The sequence below is a fragment of the Desmodus rotundus genome, chromosome 8 (genome assembly GCF_022682495.2).
Source record: "Desmodus rotundus isolate HL8 chromosome 8, HLdesRot8A.1, whole genome shotgun sequence".
Taxonomy (NCBI): Eukaryota; Metazoa; Chordata; class Mammalia; order Chiroptera; family Phyllostomidae; genus Desmodus; species Desmodus rotundus.
The window spans coordinates 31,375,289-31,391,123 of NC_071394.1; the positions used below are offsets into that span (position 1 = coordinate 31,375,289).

Genomic DNA, 15,835 nt, shown 5'->3' on the forward strand with positions numbered 1-15,835 from the left:
AAGAAATTCGGCCTGGGGATAATAAGGAGCAGGGATGAGATACATTTACTTTCCAGAGAGACCACATTGCAATAGGAGTGTGAGTTGGAGCCGGGCAAGAAAGAAGCACAAAACCGTTTAGGATCCTATTACTTTTTTAGATTAGAGTGCATAGTGTATAGAACTAGATGGGTGACAGCAGGAATGGAGGGAATTACATAGATACGGGAGCTATTTAGAGGTTTAATCAGTAGGACTTGATGGGTGTTTAGCTGAATGATTTAGGTGAGAGAGGACGGAAAGGAAGCCATAGACAACAGTAGTTTCTGTCTTGGCCATTATGTGGATGGTGGTGCTATCACTGATACAGGAGAGTACAGTTTTGGCCTTGATGTGTTTGTGGTGTCAGAGGGACATTCAAATGGAGATGTCCAGTTGGCAGTTGGATATAGTAGTCTGGGGCTTAGGAGAGAGGTTGTAGGTGGTGATAATGGATTTGGAGTTGACTTTTGGAAGTGGATGAAAATCTTATTTCTTGTAATTCTATTGATTGTACTTGGCTACTCTGCCCTACTTCACACCCCTGTTTTGCCTTGTAATTGTGGAGAATTATGCTTGCAGTTACTTGACCCATCCAAATTCTTGCTTTCTTTCCTTTTGTGTGTGCTTCTTCCTTTGCCTAGAATACTCTTCTTTCTCTTCCACTGATTGTTTTCTTGAGGAATTAATTAGCTAAGGCGCTACTTCTTTAGGGAAAGAGCTACTTTAAGAGCTACTTCCTGACACTCTTTTTCCCCCACAAATTTGAGTTAGGTAAGTACCCCTATGAATTCTCATAGCTTCCTGTATGCATCTGTATGGTAGCAATTTATTTGTCACAACAGATTGTTCCCTAGTGGCAGAGGTTGTCTTGTCTTTGTATCCATAGGGCCTATATAACTTGGAACATAACATATTTAATAAATGTGTAGAAATAATTATTGAATAATAGTGGTAGTGCCTAATACAGAAACTCTCCTATTTACAGACAAAATAGATTATGAAAGGCTGTTTGTAAAACTTTTAAGTTCATTTCTGTAGGTCCACAATGACTATATCCTAACTACTAAAACTATCTGTTAATTAGTGGAAGCCAGGGTAGAGAAGGATAGAATCGATAAACTTTTGTTCTAAGCTTCTTTTGTAAATATTAATGAGACTTTATATCCATTTAAGTAAAGGAACTTCTATGTACAGTCATGCTGCATAAAAACGTTTTGGTCAGTGACAGACTGGGTATATGATAATGGTCCTATAAGATTATAATGGAGCTGAAAAATTATTATCACCTAGTGTCGTAGCTGTTGTAACATCCTAGTATAACACATTACTCATGTGTTTGTGGTATGCTGGTATAAACAAACCCATTGCATTGCTAGTTGTGTTAAAGTATACCACTTATAATTATCCAGAGTACATAATACATGATAATAAACAGTATGTAATACTTGATGATAAATAATATTACTGGTTTATGTATTTATTGTATTATACTTCTAGTTATTTTAGAGTATACTATTTCTACTTACAAAAAGTTTGCTGAAAAACAGTATGCTGTGTTATGCCAGTAGGAGGTTCATACATCTTGTGTTTATTCATCTCTTCATTGCATCATTTTTTCTTGTGCTTCATTTAATCTATTTTGTTATCACAGCCCCTAAGTGTTCACGCAGTGACAAAATCACCTAATGACACATTTCTCAGGATGTGTCCCATCATTAAGTAACACATGACTATAGTAGACTTTTTAAGTAGAGGAGTTCCTTATTGGAAGGACACACAGCACCAAAGTTTGAGGCAAAATGCTTTTTTATATGTCTATTGTAATATTTGTTGAATACCTACAGCGTATTTGTAATAATTAGGATACAAGTTGAGCAGCTGTCACAGAAGTCAAAATAACAGTAGATTGGGTGATAGGATTTTGTCTTTCAATTATCTGGTTTTAAGTATTCTGGGGCTAATATGACAGCTCTACATTCTCCTGTACTATTCCCCTGACATCTTTAGGGTATTGCCTCCCTTGTTCATGATAGCTTATCATAACTTATATATTCTAGAAAAGCAACAGAATATTAGAAGAGGTGGAAGGAGTTTTCTGAAGTTGAAACCCTCCCATTAAAGGACATGACCCAGAGTTGACTGTATGCTTTTCATTTTCATCCCATTTATCAGAATTTAGTAGTCATGTTCACACTGGTCTTTAGTTCACTTCTGCCCGCTTAGATTTCTCTACAGGAAGAAGAAAATGGGCATTGGAAGACAACTATTAATCAGACTCACTTTGAACTCATCCTGTTTCATTTATATCTTTGAGAATTTAAAGCATTTGAATAGTAAACATTTTATTAAGATTTCTGGGCCCTATATATTTAATTATAATCTCTGAGTTTAAATTGCAAAATTGAGAAGTCATCCTCTGACATTTTAGGAAAGACATGCTTAACAGTCTTTGGGTCTCTTGATATGCATGATATTCTTTGAAGCTTTGAGAGACTGAAGACTTGGTCTTTCTTGGTGCAAATAATATGAACCATTCTTCTCATTATGAACTTTGACAACTAGGTAATGATGGTTGGCTGAACTGCTAGGAAATGTTGATGTAAAATAGTCTAAAAACAATGTGAAGACGTTTAAAATCATTGATCACAAGAGCTTCTTTTGTTTGATCTTATGTCAGATGATAACAAATAACTATATACTACATTATGCTATCCATTTCTTTTGTTTGATAAACGTAGTTTGTGTATTTTTTTTTCTTTTTTAAATTTCAGAGAGGGTTTCTCAATTATTCAGTACCTATATGGTTTCCATTGATATTTGTTGGTATGTTAAGTTTAATACAGATCCACAATTCCTTACGTATAATTCAGAAATTCTAAAATGGCAGAGAAATCTGCCCTGAATTCATTTTGTCAGGTAGTCTGATCTGAACTGACATGATGCTAGTTAGAATTTTTGTTTATTTATTTTCAATGTTTTTTTATTGTTGACACTATTACAGTTGTCCCCTATTCCCTCCACCTTTTGCCTGTAGAATTGTTTATATATGTGACTGCAGAAATATTAATGTTTTGATTACAAGGTATTGTTCCAGAAGCCATTGGGGGTGTTAAATAATAAGCAGCATTTGTATTATATTACCTTTCTAAAAATCTAAAAGGTCAGGATTCGAAAAGGTATTTGACTCTAGAGGTTTTCAGTAAGGGACTGTAGGTCTGTAGGCCTAAGCAAAACATCAGGGAGGAAAATACACTTAAAAAATGTTGTGCAAATGGAGAGATTTAACCAGGTACATTTTACCATCAGCTGCTTTTAAAGGGTGATTTATACAACATTATAAGTAATAGGATAGCACTGTTTTAATGATATGGAGTTTATTTTAAGATTGTGACATTCTGAATGAAACAAATTGAAGATAAGTAAATTTTTTTGAAGATGAATAAATTTTGAATAGGCAAAGTATTTTACTTACAATATGTCCTTCTCCCCCACCTTTTTAAAGCAAAGTTCTCATATAGATGTGGTTCGTTTTCCATGTGTGGTTTATATCAATGAAGTCCGAGTCATACCCCCAGGAGTAAGAGCCCATAGCAGCCTGCCTGACAATAGAGCATATGGGTAAGTCAACGTTCCTTTTAAAAGTATTTCGGACTAAAGTTTTTCCTTGAAACATATCTCTTATTTTTTTTTGTAATTTATTTATTTTAGAGTTTTTACTGAATTTAGTGGGGTGACATTGGTTAATAAAGTCATGTAGGTTTCAGTAGAAACCTCATAATTTGCATACTCATAAATGCAAAATTTTAAACTAATATTTTGTAAGTTAAAAAAATTCCCTAAAACTTTATTCAGTTATAGTTATGTTGCTTTGTAAAGTGACTCTAGGTTTTCTATATAATCCACGTATCATTATAAACTTGAAAAGAATAATTATTTGACCTAAGTACTAGGTTAAAATTTTCTTTCTTACCCTGGCCTATGTGACTCAGTTGGTTGGGTGTCATCCCGCAAAATGAAAGGTCGCCAGTTGGATTCCCTGTCAGGGCACATACCTGGGTTGCATCCGTCCCCAGTCAAGACATTTGAGAGGCAACAGATCGATCAGTGTTTCTCTCGTGTTGATATTTTTTTCCCCTCTCTCTCTCCTTCTTGTCCCCTCTCTCTAAAATTAAATATATAAAATCTTAAATTTTTTTGTCTTTCTTCCTTTTTTAAAGTTAGAAGAAACAGGTTTATAATAATTCCAAGATATTCTAGGGTGGCATAATGTAGTAGGTGAAGTATTTTTTACCTTTTTTCTTGAAAATAAATAAGAATTAGTCTGAATATTTAGAAATATGTTTTTATTACTTTTTATTACACTATTTTATAGTAATCAGTTTTCTTGACTTAATGACAATTTTCTTAGCCTGATATATGTATCTTTTTGAAAATATGTAGCTTCACATTAACCATTAGTTGTACTTAGCTAGTTTATTATTTCAGTCTTTCTCTTTCTTAGGCTCTGTGGGAAATAAAATGTAAGACATGGTCATACATTTTATTATGTACATGCTGTGATAGCTCATTTTCTATTATGTGAATGAGTTAAATAAGCTATTTAGTTGTGAGTGTTATGGTACAGATTCAAAATTTAAGGGTTCATTTCTTCATAACTGTGAAAAGTAGCTGGTTATTTGTAGAAGTAGATATAAAATCTTCAAATGGCCCTGGCTGGTGTGGCTCAGTGGATTGAGTGTTGCCCTGTGAACCAAAGGGTTGCTGGTTCGATTCCTAGTTAGGGCACATGCCTGGGTTGTGGACCAGGTCCCCAGAAGGGGTGTGTGAGAGGCAACCAGACATTGATATTTCTCACCCTCTCATTCTCCCTCCTTTCCCCCTCTCTAAAAGTAAATAAATAGAATCTTTAAAAAAAATAAATAAAATCTGAAAAAAATCTTCAAATGTTTCCAGGTCATTCAAAAGTAAACACATGCAAAACAAAACAATAAGAATGGTTAATATTTATAATGAGAGATCATCACAATTCATCTTTTTTCCATGTTTAAGGAAATAAAAACTTACGTGTTTTTATAATTTCTTTTTACTTTTCCTATAAAGAGGGATGTGTGTAGAATAGGAAAGGAGTAATGATGGTGTATCCTGCAGTCTACTTTAATTGTACTGCTTTTGGTCAAGAAAGTTCTATTAGTTATCCATTGCTACATAATAAATTAAGTGAAGTTAACAGCCTAAAACAGTAAAGCATTCATTATCTCACACTATTTTCAAAGGTTAGGAACCTGGGTGTAGCTTAGTTGGGTCAAGTTCCCTCATTAGGTTACGGTTAAGATAGGGGCCTGGCTGCAGAGTCAGAAGATTTGACTAGTACTGGAGAATTAGCTTAGAAGGTCACTCTCATGGCTGTTGGCAGATTTCAGTTCCTTGCCAGGAGATCCTTTCTGTGGGGTGCTCATGTCACAACATGGCTTCCCCAAGAGTTGAGTAATCCAAGAGTGAGTGTGCATGCCCAAAAAGGAAGTCACAGTCGGTGTGTTTTATAACTTAATATCAGAAGTGAGTCACTTCTATTTTTTTGGTTGTATATTCTACTGGTACAGTGTGTGTAGGGGAACTATACAGGGCTGTGAGTATAAGAAAGCAGGAGTCTTTGGGGGCCATTCTGGAGGCTGGCTACTACAGCAGGCCAATTGGATCTCTACCAATAGCTGCAAGTATTTGTTACATTTTCCCTCTTATCTCTCTCCTCTTTCTTAACAGTTCTTGGGGGTAAATGGCTGTTTATGTTTAAAACCTTTTTTTTTAACTGATTTTTTTGGAGAGGGAGGGAGGAAGGCTGGGGGAAGAAAAACATCAGTGTGTTGTTCCACTTATTTATGTATTCATTTTCTTCTTATATGTGCTCTGACCAGAGATCAAACCCACAACCTTGGTGTATCAAGATGACGCTCTAACCAACTGAGCTACCTTGCTAGGCCTGTTCATGTTTTAATAATTCCAAACACAAAATTGGCAGAAACTACTTTATACACAATATGTTACAAAACAGTAAAATTAAGTATTAATTCAGTTACACAAATGTAAGATGTCAGGAAGCCTGACATCTGAAGGTTGAAAGTAATGTTAGATATCAAATATATTTGTGCAACATACATTATAACTGTTTCATTATACAATTCAGAATTATATAGGTAAAATTAAAATCCTTATAATCCCTTTATCCTGAGAGAATCCTAACATTTTGTGCATTGTTTTTTAACCTATGTCTTTTTATATATGGTTTGCTGTTTTTTGTAAATATGGTACCTTACACAAGGTTAGGTTTGACTCAACAAGTTTTAAGATGAAAGTCTAGTGCAGTGCAATTACCATTGATTCTTTAAATTCCTTTTCAGTGACCAGGACCAGAGTCTTTGGTGCCTCAAAAGTAAAGAATTTACATACCAGCCCTTTTCCCTTTTTCGAGATTTTGGAGATCAGGGTCTAGTTTGAAGAGGAAGGATAGGAGGGAGAGGACTAGAGTTGTTGAGTGTGTAATAGTTGAATTTACTATTGGGTAAAGGTAAATGTATGTTGCTACGCTGACCCCACTGTATACTATTTTGTGTATTCCTTTATTTCTTTTAACATTATGTCATGACTACTTTCACATCACTCAGTTTTATTTGGAAATATGATTACTAATGGCTGAATAATCTAACCAATGTAATTATTTGGCTAGTTCTTCATGTGGGGACCATTAGGTGGTTATAATGAACATCCTCTTGAAAGAAAACTTGGCATATGAGTGTTTCCATAGATACACTTTCTAGAAAAAAAGTATTTCTGGATCAAATGGTGTGAATATTTTCTCAGTTCCCTGAATTTTATTGCCATAATTGTCTTTCAGAATGATCATACTTGTTTGTATGTCTGCCAGAAATGCATGAGTAGTACTTTGGGAATTACACTTTTTACCATTTGGATTTTTTGTAAATAAACACCAAAGCAAGCAGTATTTAAAGTCAAGATTTTAGATGAGCCTAAGGAATTTTAGCTAAGGGTTGTGTGTGTGTGTGTGTGTGTGTGTATGTGTATATATATATATATATGTATATATATATATATATATAAAATGGAGCAAGATTTCATTGTAATGCAAATTAAATAGACTTTAATTTAATTGTAAATCCACAAAAACATCAAAATATTTCATGTAAATTGTTGCCAGGCAAATTTTAATTTTAGGCTTTAAGTCACAGTTTAGGGCTTTGATGCTAAAATTATTATCAATTTGTATTAATGTGGATTAAGTTGAAATCAAATTATAATATTCACTTGAAGTTAGTTAATTTCTGATTTATTTTGCTAATGAAAGTAATGATACAAAGAACTGTAAAGCTAGATACCACTATTACTGGTAGTTAGAATTTGCCTTTAAAATATATTAAATTTTTTAAAAAGATTTTATTTATTCATTTACAGAGAGAGGGGAAGAGAAGGAGAAAGAGATCAATGTGTTGTTGCCTCTAGTGCACCCTGTACTGGGGACCTGGCTTGCAACTCAGGCCCTGACTGGGAATAGAACCGGCAACCCTTTGGTTTGCAGCCCGTGCTCAATCCACTGACCTACATCAGCCAGGGATGATAAAATTTTAAATACTTAGGTGTTTTAGAATGATCCCAAGTAGCAGGTAAAAGATGCTTGATGATTAAAATTTTAAAAATAATACTGGCTACTTGAGAAGTGGATGTGAATAAAATTACAGAAAATATTACAATTAACTGTATACTTTTGCTATTTAGATCAGGTATATCTTAATTCTAGAATTAATCTTAAATTTGTATGTACTTCTTTTTTAAATTTAGGAATTGTTTATTACTAAACCTGACATTTCAACTTTGTTTCATTCACAGGGAGACATCTCCACACACATTTCAGTTAGACTTATTCTTTAACAATGTAAGCAAACCAAGTGCCCCAGTTTTCGATCGTTTGGGAAGGTATGTACCTACTAGGTAATTTCACCAGAAACTCATGAATTAGTGTGCAAGCCTTTTTATTCTTTAGATAGAAGAAATTGGGTGGTAGACCCAAGAACTCAGGGTTTAATTTTTATCAGTTGGCAGTATTAAAGAAATGACATTCCCCTAAGAAGATGTTGAATTTACTTACAAAATAAAATTTTAAATGTGTGAAACATTAGCCATGTTTAGTTTGCTTTTTATGGGTGTATGCACTTCTTACACATATCACGATTTGATAATAACCTAATTTGGAAAAGATTGCCTGTTGATTCTTAAAAAAAGTATATAAATACAATGAGAGCTAGTGTTGCGTCTGTCTTTTATATCACACTACTGTATAATTTAAGATTCCATGGTCACATTTTGTAAAATGAGAATTTTGTGAATCGAGACTTCGTTTTTGGATTATTTAATACATGCTAGGTGTTATTAAAAGTAATTATTTTGATACTTGATATTCTGATAATAGATTTACTTAGAACTGATTTATAAAATAAAAAATTTAAAAGGCAAATTAAAAATGGAGAAGTTTTTTTTATCAGGAATTAACAGTTTTTTTAGACTTATTTCATTGATTCTTTGTCATTACTAAATTATATTGACAATTTAACCTTTTATGTTAAATGATGGGAAGCTAAATAATCTAAAGCAGCTAATTTTTAATATTATAGAATGTTTTCCTTATGTCAGTACCTATGTGATAAAAATAGTTGCTTTTAAAAATTTTTGGTCCCAGTATAGTACATTTTTTGAAGATTATACTGCCATGGTTCTCTGCTCTGGCTGTACATTAGAATTACTTGGGGCTTTAAAAAATATACTGATACCCACACTCAACCCGAATCAATTATATCGTAATCTCTAAGAGGTTTGTTTTATACTTTTTACAAATAACATTTTTGGGGGAGTCAGTAAAACCCAGACTTTATAGTTTATTAAATGAAAATTTAGCATGATTTTATTAAAATACTTGAATCTAGAAAGATTTCTTCAAGAACTGTGATGGTCAATGTTTGAGCCTACATATTTATTCCTGTTCTTTTGGCAGCCTGGAATATGATGAGAATACTTCTATCATCTTTAGACCCAACTCAAAGGTAATTCTGGAAGTCAGTTTTCACCTTGTTACTACTGTTTGTTTTCACCTCACTCAGGGTTTTTGACCCAAATAAACCAGTGATGCAGGATGTCAGCTTACTTGATTCTAGTTCTGCAAAATATCATCATTACTTGTCTGATTCTTGTGTTCATGAGCAAAGACATTGTAATGTCATTTTCACCTGTAAAGCTCTTTCTTCTAATTTTATACTTGAGTCAGAAAGAAGAGGGCAAGTCCAGAACATGATAAGCAGGTAAATTACTAGACACCATTATGTCCTAGTTAAGGTTTCCTAAAAAAATACATATTTCACATTTCTTACTTTCATATCAAAAATATGCTTTTTTTTTTCTTGATATACCAAATGCCATTCTAGAAGCATCTAGATCTGAATCATGGAAGATATTAAATCCAAAAATAATTGTGATCTTGTAAAGGACTACTCAGCCTGCTATTTGTTTTTGGTGGGATGCTGATACTTAATCCTTTGCATCCTGTTTAGACTAAAATTTTTCTTCCTTATCTCTTTATCTTCTTTGTAATGGGATTTCTATATGGATTCTGTTACTCCCTGGGCATAGTCTGTGAGCCTTTGTTCTGGTCCCCAGTTTCCCTTTACTAGAGTTCGCTAGAGTTAGTAAGGAGAGTAATAATTTGTTCCTTACTGTGCCTCTAGAAGGGATTCCATTACCACTTACTACTTTTTTTTTTTACTTAGCATAGTAGACTGTAAAGAGGATTCAGAAGTCAGGGGTTTGGTTTCTAGTCCAGGTTCTTATACTAACACTCCAATTTCTTATTTGTTGATAATATTTGCTCTGACTACATTTCATACTTACTGTGAAGATAGAGGAGTAAATGTAGGTAAGTTCTGAGAGAAAACTTGTTTTATTTTCTAAGAATGTATTGAACGTTAACAGCATTGATAAAGTCTTTGATCTTTTTAGGACACAGTTTTTAATAAACATTCCGTTTAATGCTTTTTAAGTACAATGTGAGTACATAAAATATACTTGCATGCTTGAGTTGGGAATGTAAAAAGAATACTATACAATTTTATGGACTTTTTAAATCTTGAGACTGGGCACACTTTGTACTTTTGTTCACCTCCATGTCTCCTGTAATTACTGGGGTTTAATTCATTAATTGGCAGTAACTCCCACTTAATTTCATTCTCATTTCTATTCCCTTTGTTGGGAATTTGGTTAAGCTTTTTTTTTTTAAGATTTTATTTTTATTTATTTTTAGAGAGAGGGGAAGTGGGGGAAAAAGAGAAGAAGAGAAACATCAATCAGTTGCTTCTTGCACACCCCAAACACCCACAACAGGGGACCTGGCCCTGGCCTCAGGCATGTACCCTGACTGGGAGTCCAACCAGCAACCTTTTGATTTGCAGGCTGCACTCAATCCGCTGAGCCACACCAGCCAGTGCTGGTTAAGCTTTTTGAACAGGGTTGGCATGAGGTGTGGGACTAGGGAGATCCATTCTTGAGACAGGCCTAAGTATTGTAATTCTGGAGGGCCATATAAAAGCTGTGCCTCTGGGTGATTTTTCATCAATATTGACCTTGGCATTTTCGGCATACTTTTAAAGACTTTAGTTGAACCACAAAGTAATTTGTTATCAGTTTACTCTGGTGATATCAGTTTACTCTGGTATATTAAAACATTAATTTGAAAGATATTTTTCCCTAACAATCAGGTGAATACTGATGGTTTGGTGCTAAGAGGCTGGTATAATTGTCTGACACTGGCAATATATGGATCAGTGGATAGAGTAATAAGTCATGACAGAGACTCTCCACCACCACCACCACCTCCTCCTCCACCACCTCAACCACAGCCAAGTGTGAAAAGGAACCCAAAACATGGTAAGAATTTTAAATTTGCTTTTGTCAGTGACATTTATTTCATTATAGCAGGAAAAGATAATTCAAAGAGCTCTTCTACCTTTTGAACATTGATTAAGACTTGACAGGATAATCTGTCAGTTTCCCATTCTTTTCTATTCAGGTTTCTTTTTATTTTGACAGGGTTACATTTTATTTTCTTTCTTTTCTAGAATGCTTTTTAAATTGACCTGAGGTTTTAAAAAATTTAAATATGTAAATGATAATGTAATCTAGTGGTTACTCATAGCTTACTATCAAAATTATCTCTAAAAGAATTTAAGAATAGTCAATAAATTTGGTATATATTTTTATGATCATTTTTTTAATTTTTAATTTTTTAAAAAAAATTTTGATTTTAGAGGGGAAGGGAGGGAGAAAGAGCAAGAAACATCGATGTGAAAGACAAACATCTATTGGTTGCCTTCTGTATGTGCCCTAGGGGACCAAACCTGCAATCTAGGCATTTGCCCTGAGGAGGAATGCAACTGGCAACCTTTTGTTTTGTGGGATGATGCCCAACCAATTGAGCTACACTGGCCAGGGCAAATTTTTTATTTTTCAGTTAGAGTTGATGTGCAATGTTGTATTAGTTTCAGGTTTACAACCCAGTGATTAGACATTTATATAAACCACAAAGTGATCACCCCAATAAATCTGATACCCATAGGACACCATACGTAGTTATTACAGTATTGACTATATTCTTTGTGTTGTACCTTATATCCCATGATTATTCTGCAGCCACCAATTTGTATTTCATAATCCCTTCACCTTTTCCACCCATTCCTCCAACCCTCCTCCCATCTGGCAAATGCCAAAATGTTCTCTGTATCTGAGTCTGTTTTTGGTCTGCTTATTTATTTTGTTTTTTAGATTCCACATATAAGTGAAATCAAATGGCGTTTGTCTTTGTCTGACTTACTTCATTCAGCACAATACTCTCTAGGTCCATCCATGTTGTTGCAGATGGCAAGATTTTATTTTTATCATAGCTGAATCATATTCCATTAGATATATGCACTACTTCTTTGTCCATTCATCTGCTGAGGCACACTCAGGCTGCTTCTATATCTTGGCTGTTATAAATAATGGTGCAGTGAACATAATGGATGTGTATGTCTTTTCAGTTTAGTGTTTCTTCAGATAAATACCCAGAAGGAGAATTGCTGAGTTATTCTTTGTCTCTTGTTCTAGCCTTTGTTTTAAAGTTTATTTTGTCTGGTGTAAGTATTGCTATACCAGTTTCTTTTTTTGTTTCCATTTTTATGATACACACACACACACTCACACGCACTCACACACACTCTTTTTTAATTCCTCTCAATCTGTGTCTTTTGATCCAAAGTGAGTCTCGTGTACACAGCATGTGTAAGGGTCTTGTTTTGTTACCTCTTCTGCCACCGTATGTCTTTTGGTTGGAAAATTTAACACAGTTGTGTTTAAGGTAATTGTTGATATGTACAAGGGGGGATCCAAAAAAACCTGAGTTATCTTCTGGAGGGCTTCCCTCTTCCTTCTTCTAACCTTTTAACATTTTTTGTAATACTGGTTTGGTGGTGATGAACTTCTTTTGCTTTTTCTTGCCTGGGTAGCTCTTTATCTGTGCTTTAATTCTAGATGATAGCTTTGCTGGATATAGTAATCTTAGTTTTAGGTCCTTGTTTTTCATCACCTTGAATAATTCACACCAGTTCCTTCTGGCTTGCAAAGTTCTGTTGAAAACTTAGCTGACAATCTCATGGGAGCTCCTCTGTAGGTAACTAACTGCATTTCTCTTGCTAATTTTCTCTCCTTTAACCTTTTGCATGTTAATTATGACATGTGTTGGTGTAGATCCCTTTGGGTTCATTTTGTTTGGGAGGCTCTGTGCTTCTGGACTTGTATATATTTCCTTCACCAGATGAGGGAAGTATTCTGTCATTAGTTTTTCAAATGGTTTCCAATTTTTTGCTCTCTCTCTTCTCCTTCTGGCACCCCCATGATGCGAATGTTGAAGTTGTCTCAGAGGCTCCTTAAACTGTTTTCATACTTTTTTATTCTTTTCTCTTTTTTTCTGTTGTAATTGGGTGTTTTCTGCTTCCAAATTGCTGATTTGATTCTGTGCTTCATCTACTCTACTGTTGATTCCCTGTAATGTATTGTTCATTTTAGTGTATTCTTCATTTCTGACTGATTCTTTATGTTTTCTCTCTCCATTTACCTATCTTTTTTTTTAAGATTTTATTTTTATTTATTTTTAGAAAGAGGAGAAGGGAGAGAGAGAGGGAGAGAAATATCAATGTGTGGTTGCTTCTTGCACGCCCCCCATTGGGTAACTGGCATACAACCCAGGCATGTGCCCTGACTGGGAATCAAACTGGCAGGACCCTTTGGTTTGTAGGCTCACACTCAATCCACTGAGCTACACCAGCCAGGGCTATTTTCCTATGTCTTTGTTGAAGTTTTCACTGAGTTCACCTACTCTTCACCTTATTGAGCATCCTTATAACAGTGTTTTGAACTTTGCACCTGGAACATTGCCTATCTCCATTTTGTTTAGTTCTTTTTTCCTGGAGTTTTGTTCTGTTCTTTCATTTGGGGCATGTTTTTTTGTCTCCCCATTTTGGCTGCCTCTCTGTTTTTGTTTTTCAATAGGAGAGCTGCTAGGTCTCCTGGTCTTGGTAGAGTGGACTTACGTAGGAGGTGTCTATATGGCTCAGCAGTGCAGCTTTCCCATTCATCTGAGCTGGGCACTCCAGGAGCGACTCTTTCTGTGCCTCCCCATTCCTTGGCTGTGCACATCCTCCTGTTGTAGTTGAGCCTTGTTTGCTGCTATCAGTGTCAATGGGAGGGATTACTCCCATGCAGATCGGATTGAGGATTTGCTGTGTTCACAGCAGAGGATCTGATGTACAGGACTGACCTAACCAAGCAGATTCGCTTCAGTGGGGCTCTGGTGCCCAATGACTCTGTCCCTTGAGGGTGTTGTATGTGGAGGTGGTTGGGTAGTGCTCCAGCATGGTCTGAAGCTGTTTATTGGTGAGGTGCAGGTTAAGGTCAGCTGCTTCCTGTGCCCTGCCCAGGGCCACCTTGCATGAGCTACAAAGTTATCTGCAGATGGCTGCTACTTGTCCTGGGCTTGGAGGTGCCTGGGAGAAACCAAGCTACAAACCAAGGGTGTCTGCTGCTAGTGCTGGACCTGGGGCCGCTTAGCAAGAGTTACTGGGCACACTGAGGCCAGATGCTGCTTGTTTGGGGGTTGGTGGACCTTTGAGAGAATTTAGGAAAGTCTGCAGCATGAACTAAGATAGGCCATTTGTATGGAAACAGCAATCGAAACAGCTTTGGTGGGCTATCATGCTGGGTGAAGTGGGGGTCTCAGAATCACCAGGGTGGGGCAAATGGTGTTAGGTTGATGGGGACTTAGATATGGTACCTGCCTGCTGGCTCTAGTTGGGGGAAGGCTCAGCAAAGGAACAGTGGCCTCTGGCAGCACTTCTGTTTGGAGAAAGCTGCCCTACCAGCCCCTGCCCCAAAGCCAGACAATTCAGTTTCTCTCCTATGTCTCTGACCCCTTTCAAGCTGGTGCCCTGGCACTGGGGCTCAGAGTGAGTGCCTCTGAGTAAGTCAGTGTGCAGGCCCTTCACGAGGAATGCTTGGGACTTAGGCAGCCCTTTGTGTCATTGAGCCCCAATCTCCAAGTGCTTTCAGGGCCAGAATTTATGGGGACTTCTCTTCTTGGTACTTGGAACCCTAACCTGGGAAGCCTGGTATGGGGTTGGGACCCCTGGCTCCTGATGTGGGACCTGTGCCATTGAGATATCCCACCTGATTTTTAACTGTTAGTTGTGCGTGTTTATGTTAATGTCATGTTACGGCATTTTTTTTTTCAGGCGCACATTTCAAATTTGTTTTGGTGTCTAAATCTTGGCTAATGAAGGTTTTCCAATTTTTGAGAACCTTTTGCTTATTAACTGAAGACAATAAAAACAGTAACTGCAGTAAACTTCAGTGGCTTTTCTTGTAAAGAGTGGGCAGCTGGGCTCATGTTTCCTGGGGTCTCTTCTTACTAGTATTACGGTAAGCTGTTGAGATGAGATTCAGAAATACATTTTGAAATTATGATTGATTTCACTGGGGGAAATAATTTGATTTATAATTGGCATTTTATGAGCACAAATAAAATGAACTTTGTTTCTCAGTATTGATTTAATAATGTGGTATGAGCTGTTTGTCTTTGATGGTGGTCATGCACTGTATTTTAATCTTTTTTCTTATATCTTACCTGCTAAGCACAGTTTATCTTTCACTCTTTCTATTAACCCATCATTTTCTGTGCTCTTTTGTCTTTTTTATCAGACTGAGTTCCTTGTGGGCAGTGAGTATAGTTTACTTAATATTTGTGTCTCTCTCTTTTTAAAAAATAATTTAATTGAACTTTAAAAAACAAACAAACAAAAAAAAGAATTCATTCATTTCTCCAACTCCTCACCCACCCCACATCTGGCAACCACCAGTTTTCTTTATCTATGAACTTGGTTTAAAAAAAAATTTTTTTTTTACATATATATGAGTTGACATAGTATTTGACTTTCTCTGTTTGATTTCACTTAACATAATGCCCTTACAGTCCATCCATGAAGTTGCAAATAGGGAAATTTCATTTTTTTAATGGCTGGATAGTATTTTATTTTGTATATATACACCATAATTTCTTTATTATTTATCAGTGGACATGTGTTTCTTCTGTATCTTGGCTGTTTTAAATATTGCTATAGCAAACATGGCAGTGTATACCTTATTTTTTGGACTATAAGACACACTGGACCATAAGATG

General features: G+C 35.6%; 1 protein-coding gene across 2 annotated transcripts in view; it reads left to right on the forward strand.

Moving 5' to 3' along the window:
- Positions 1-15,835, forward strand: part of VIRMA (vir like m6A methyltransferase associated) — a 57,423-nt gene that overhangs the window by 4,395 nt on the left and 37,193 nt on the right. For both annotated transcript variants that reach the window (XM_024572109.3, XM_024572110.3), the window contains exons 2-5: positions 3,524-3,639; positions 7,918-8,004; positions 9,077-9,125; positions 10,830-10,998. In XM_024572109.3, coding sequence (XP_024427877.1) covers positions 3,524-3,639; positions 7,918-8,004; positions 9,077-9,125; positions 10,830-10,998 — 421 coding nt within the window. The remainder of the gene's footprint in view (positions 1-3,523; positions 3,640-7,917; positions 8,005-9,076; positions 9,126-10,829; positions 10,999-15,835) is intronic.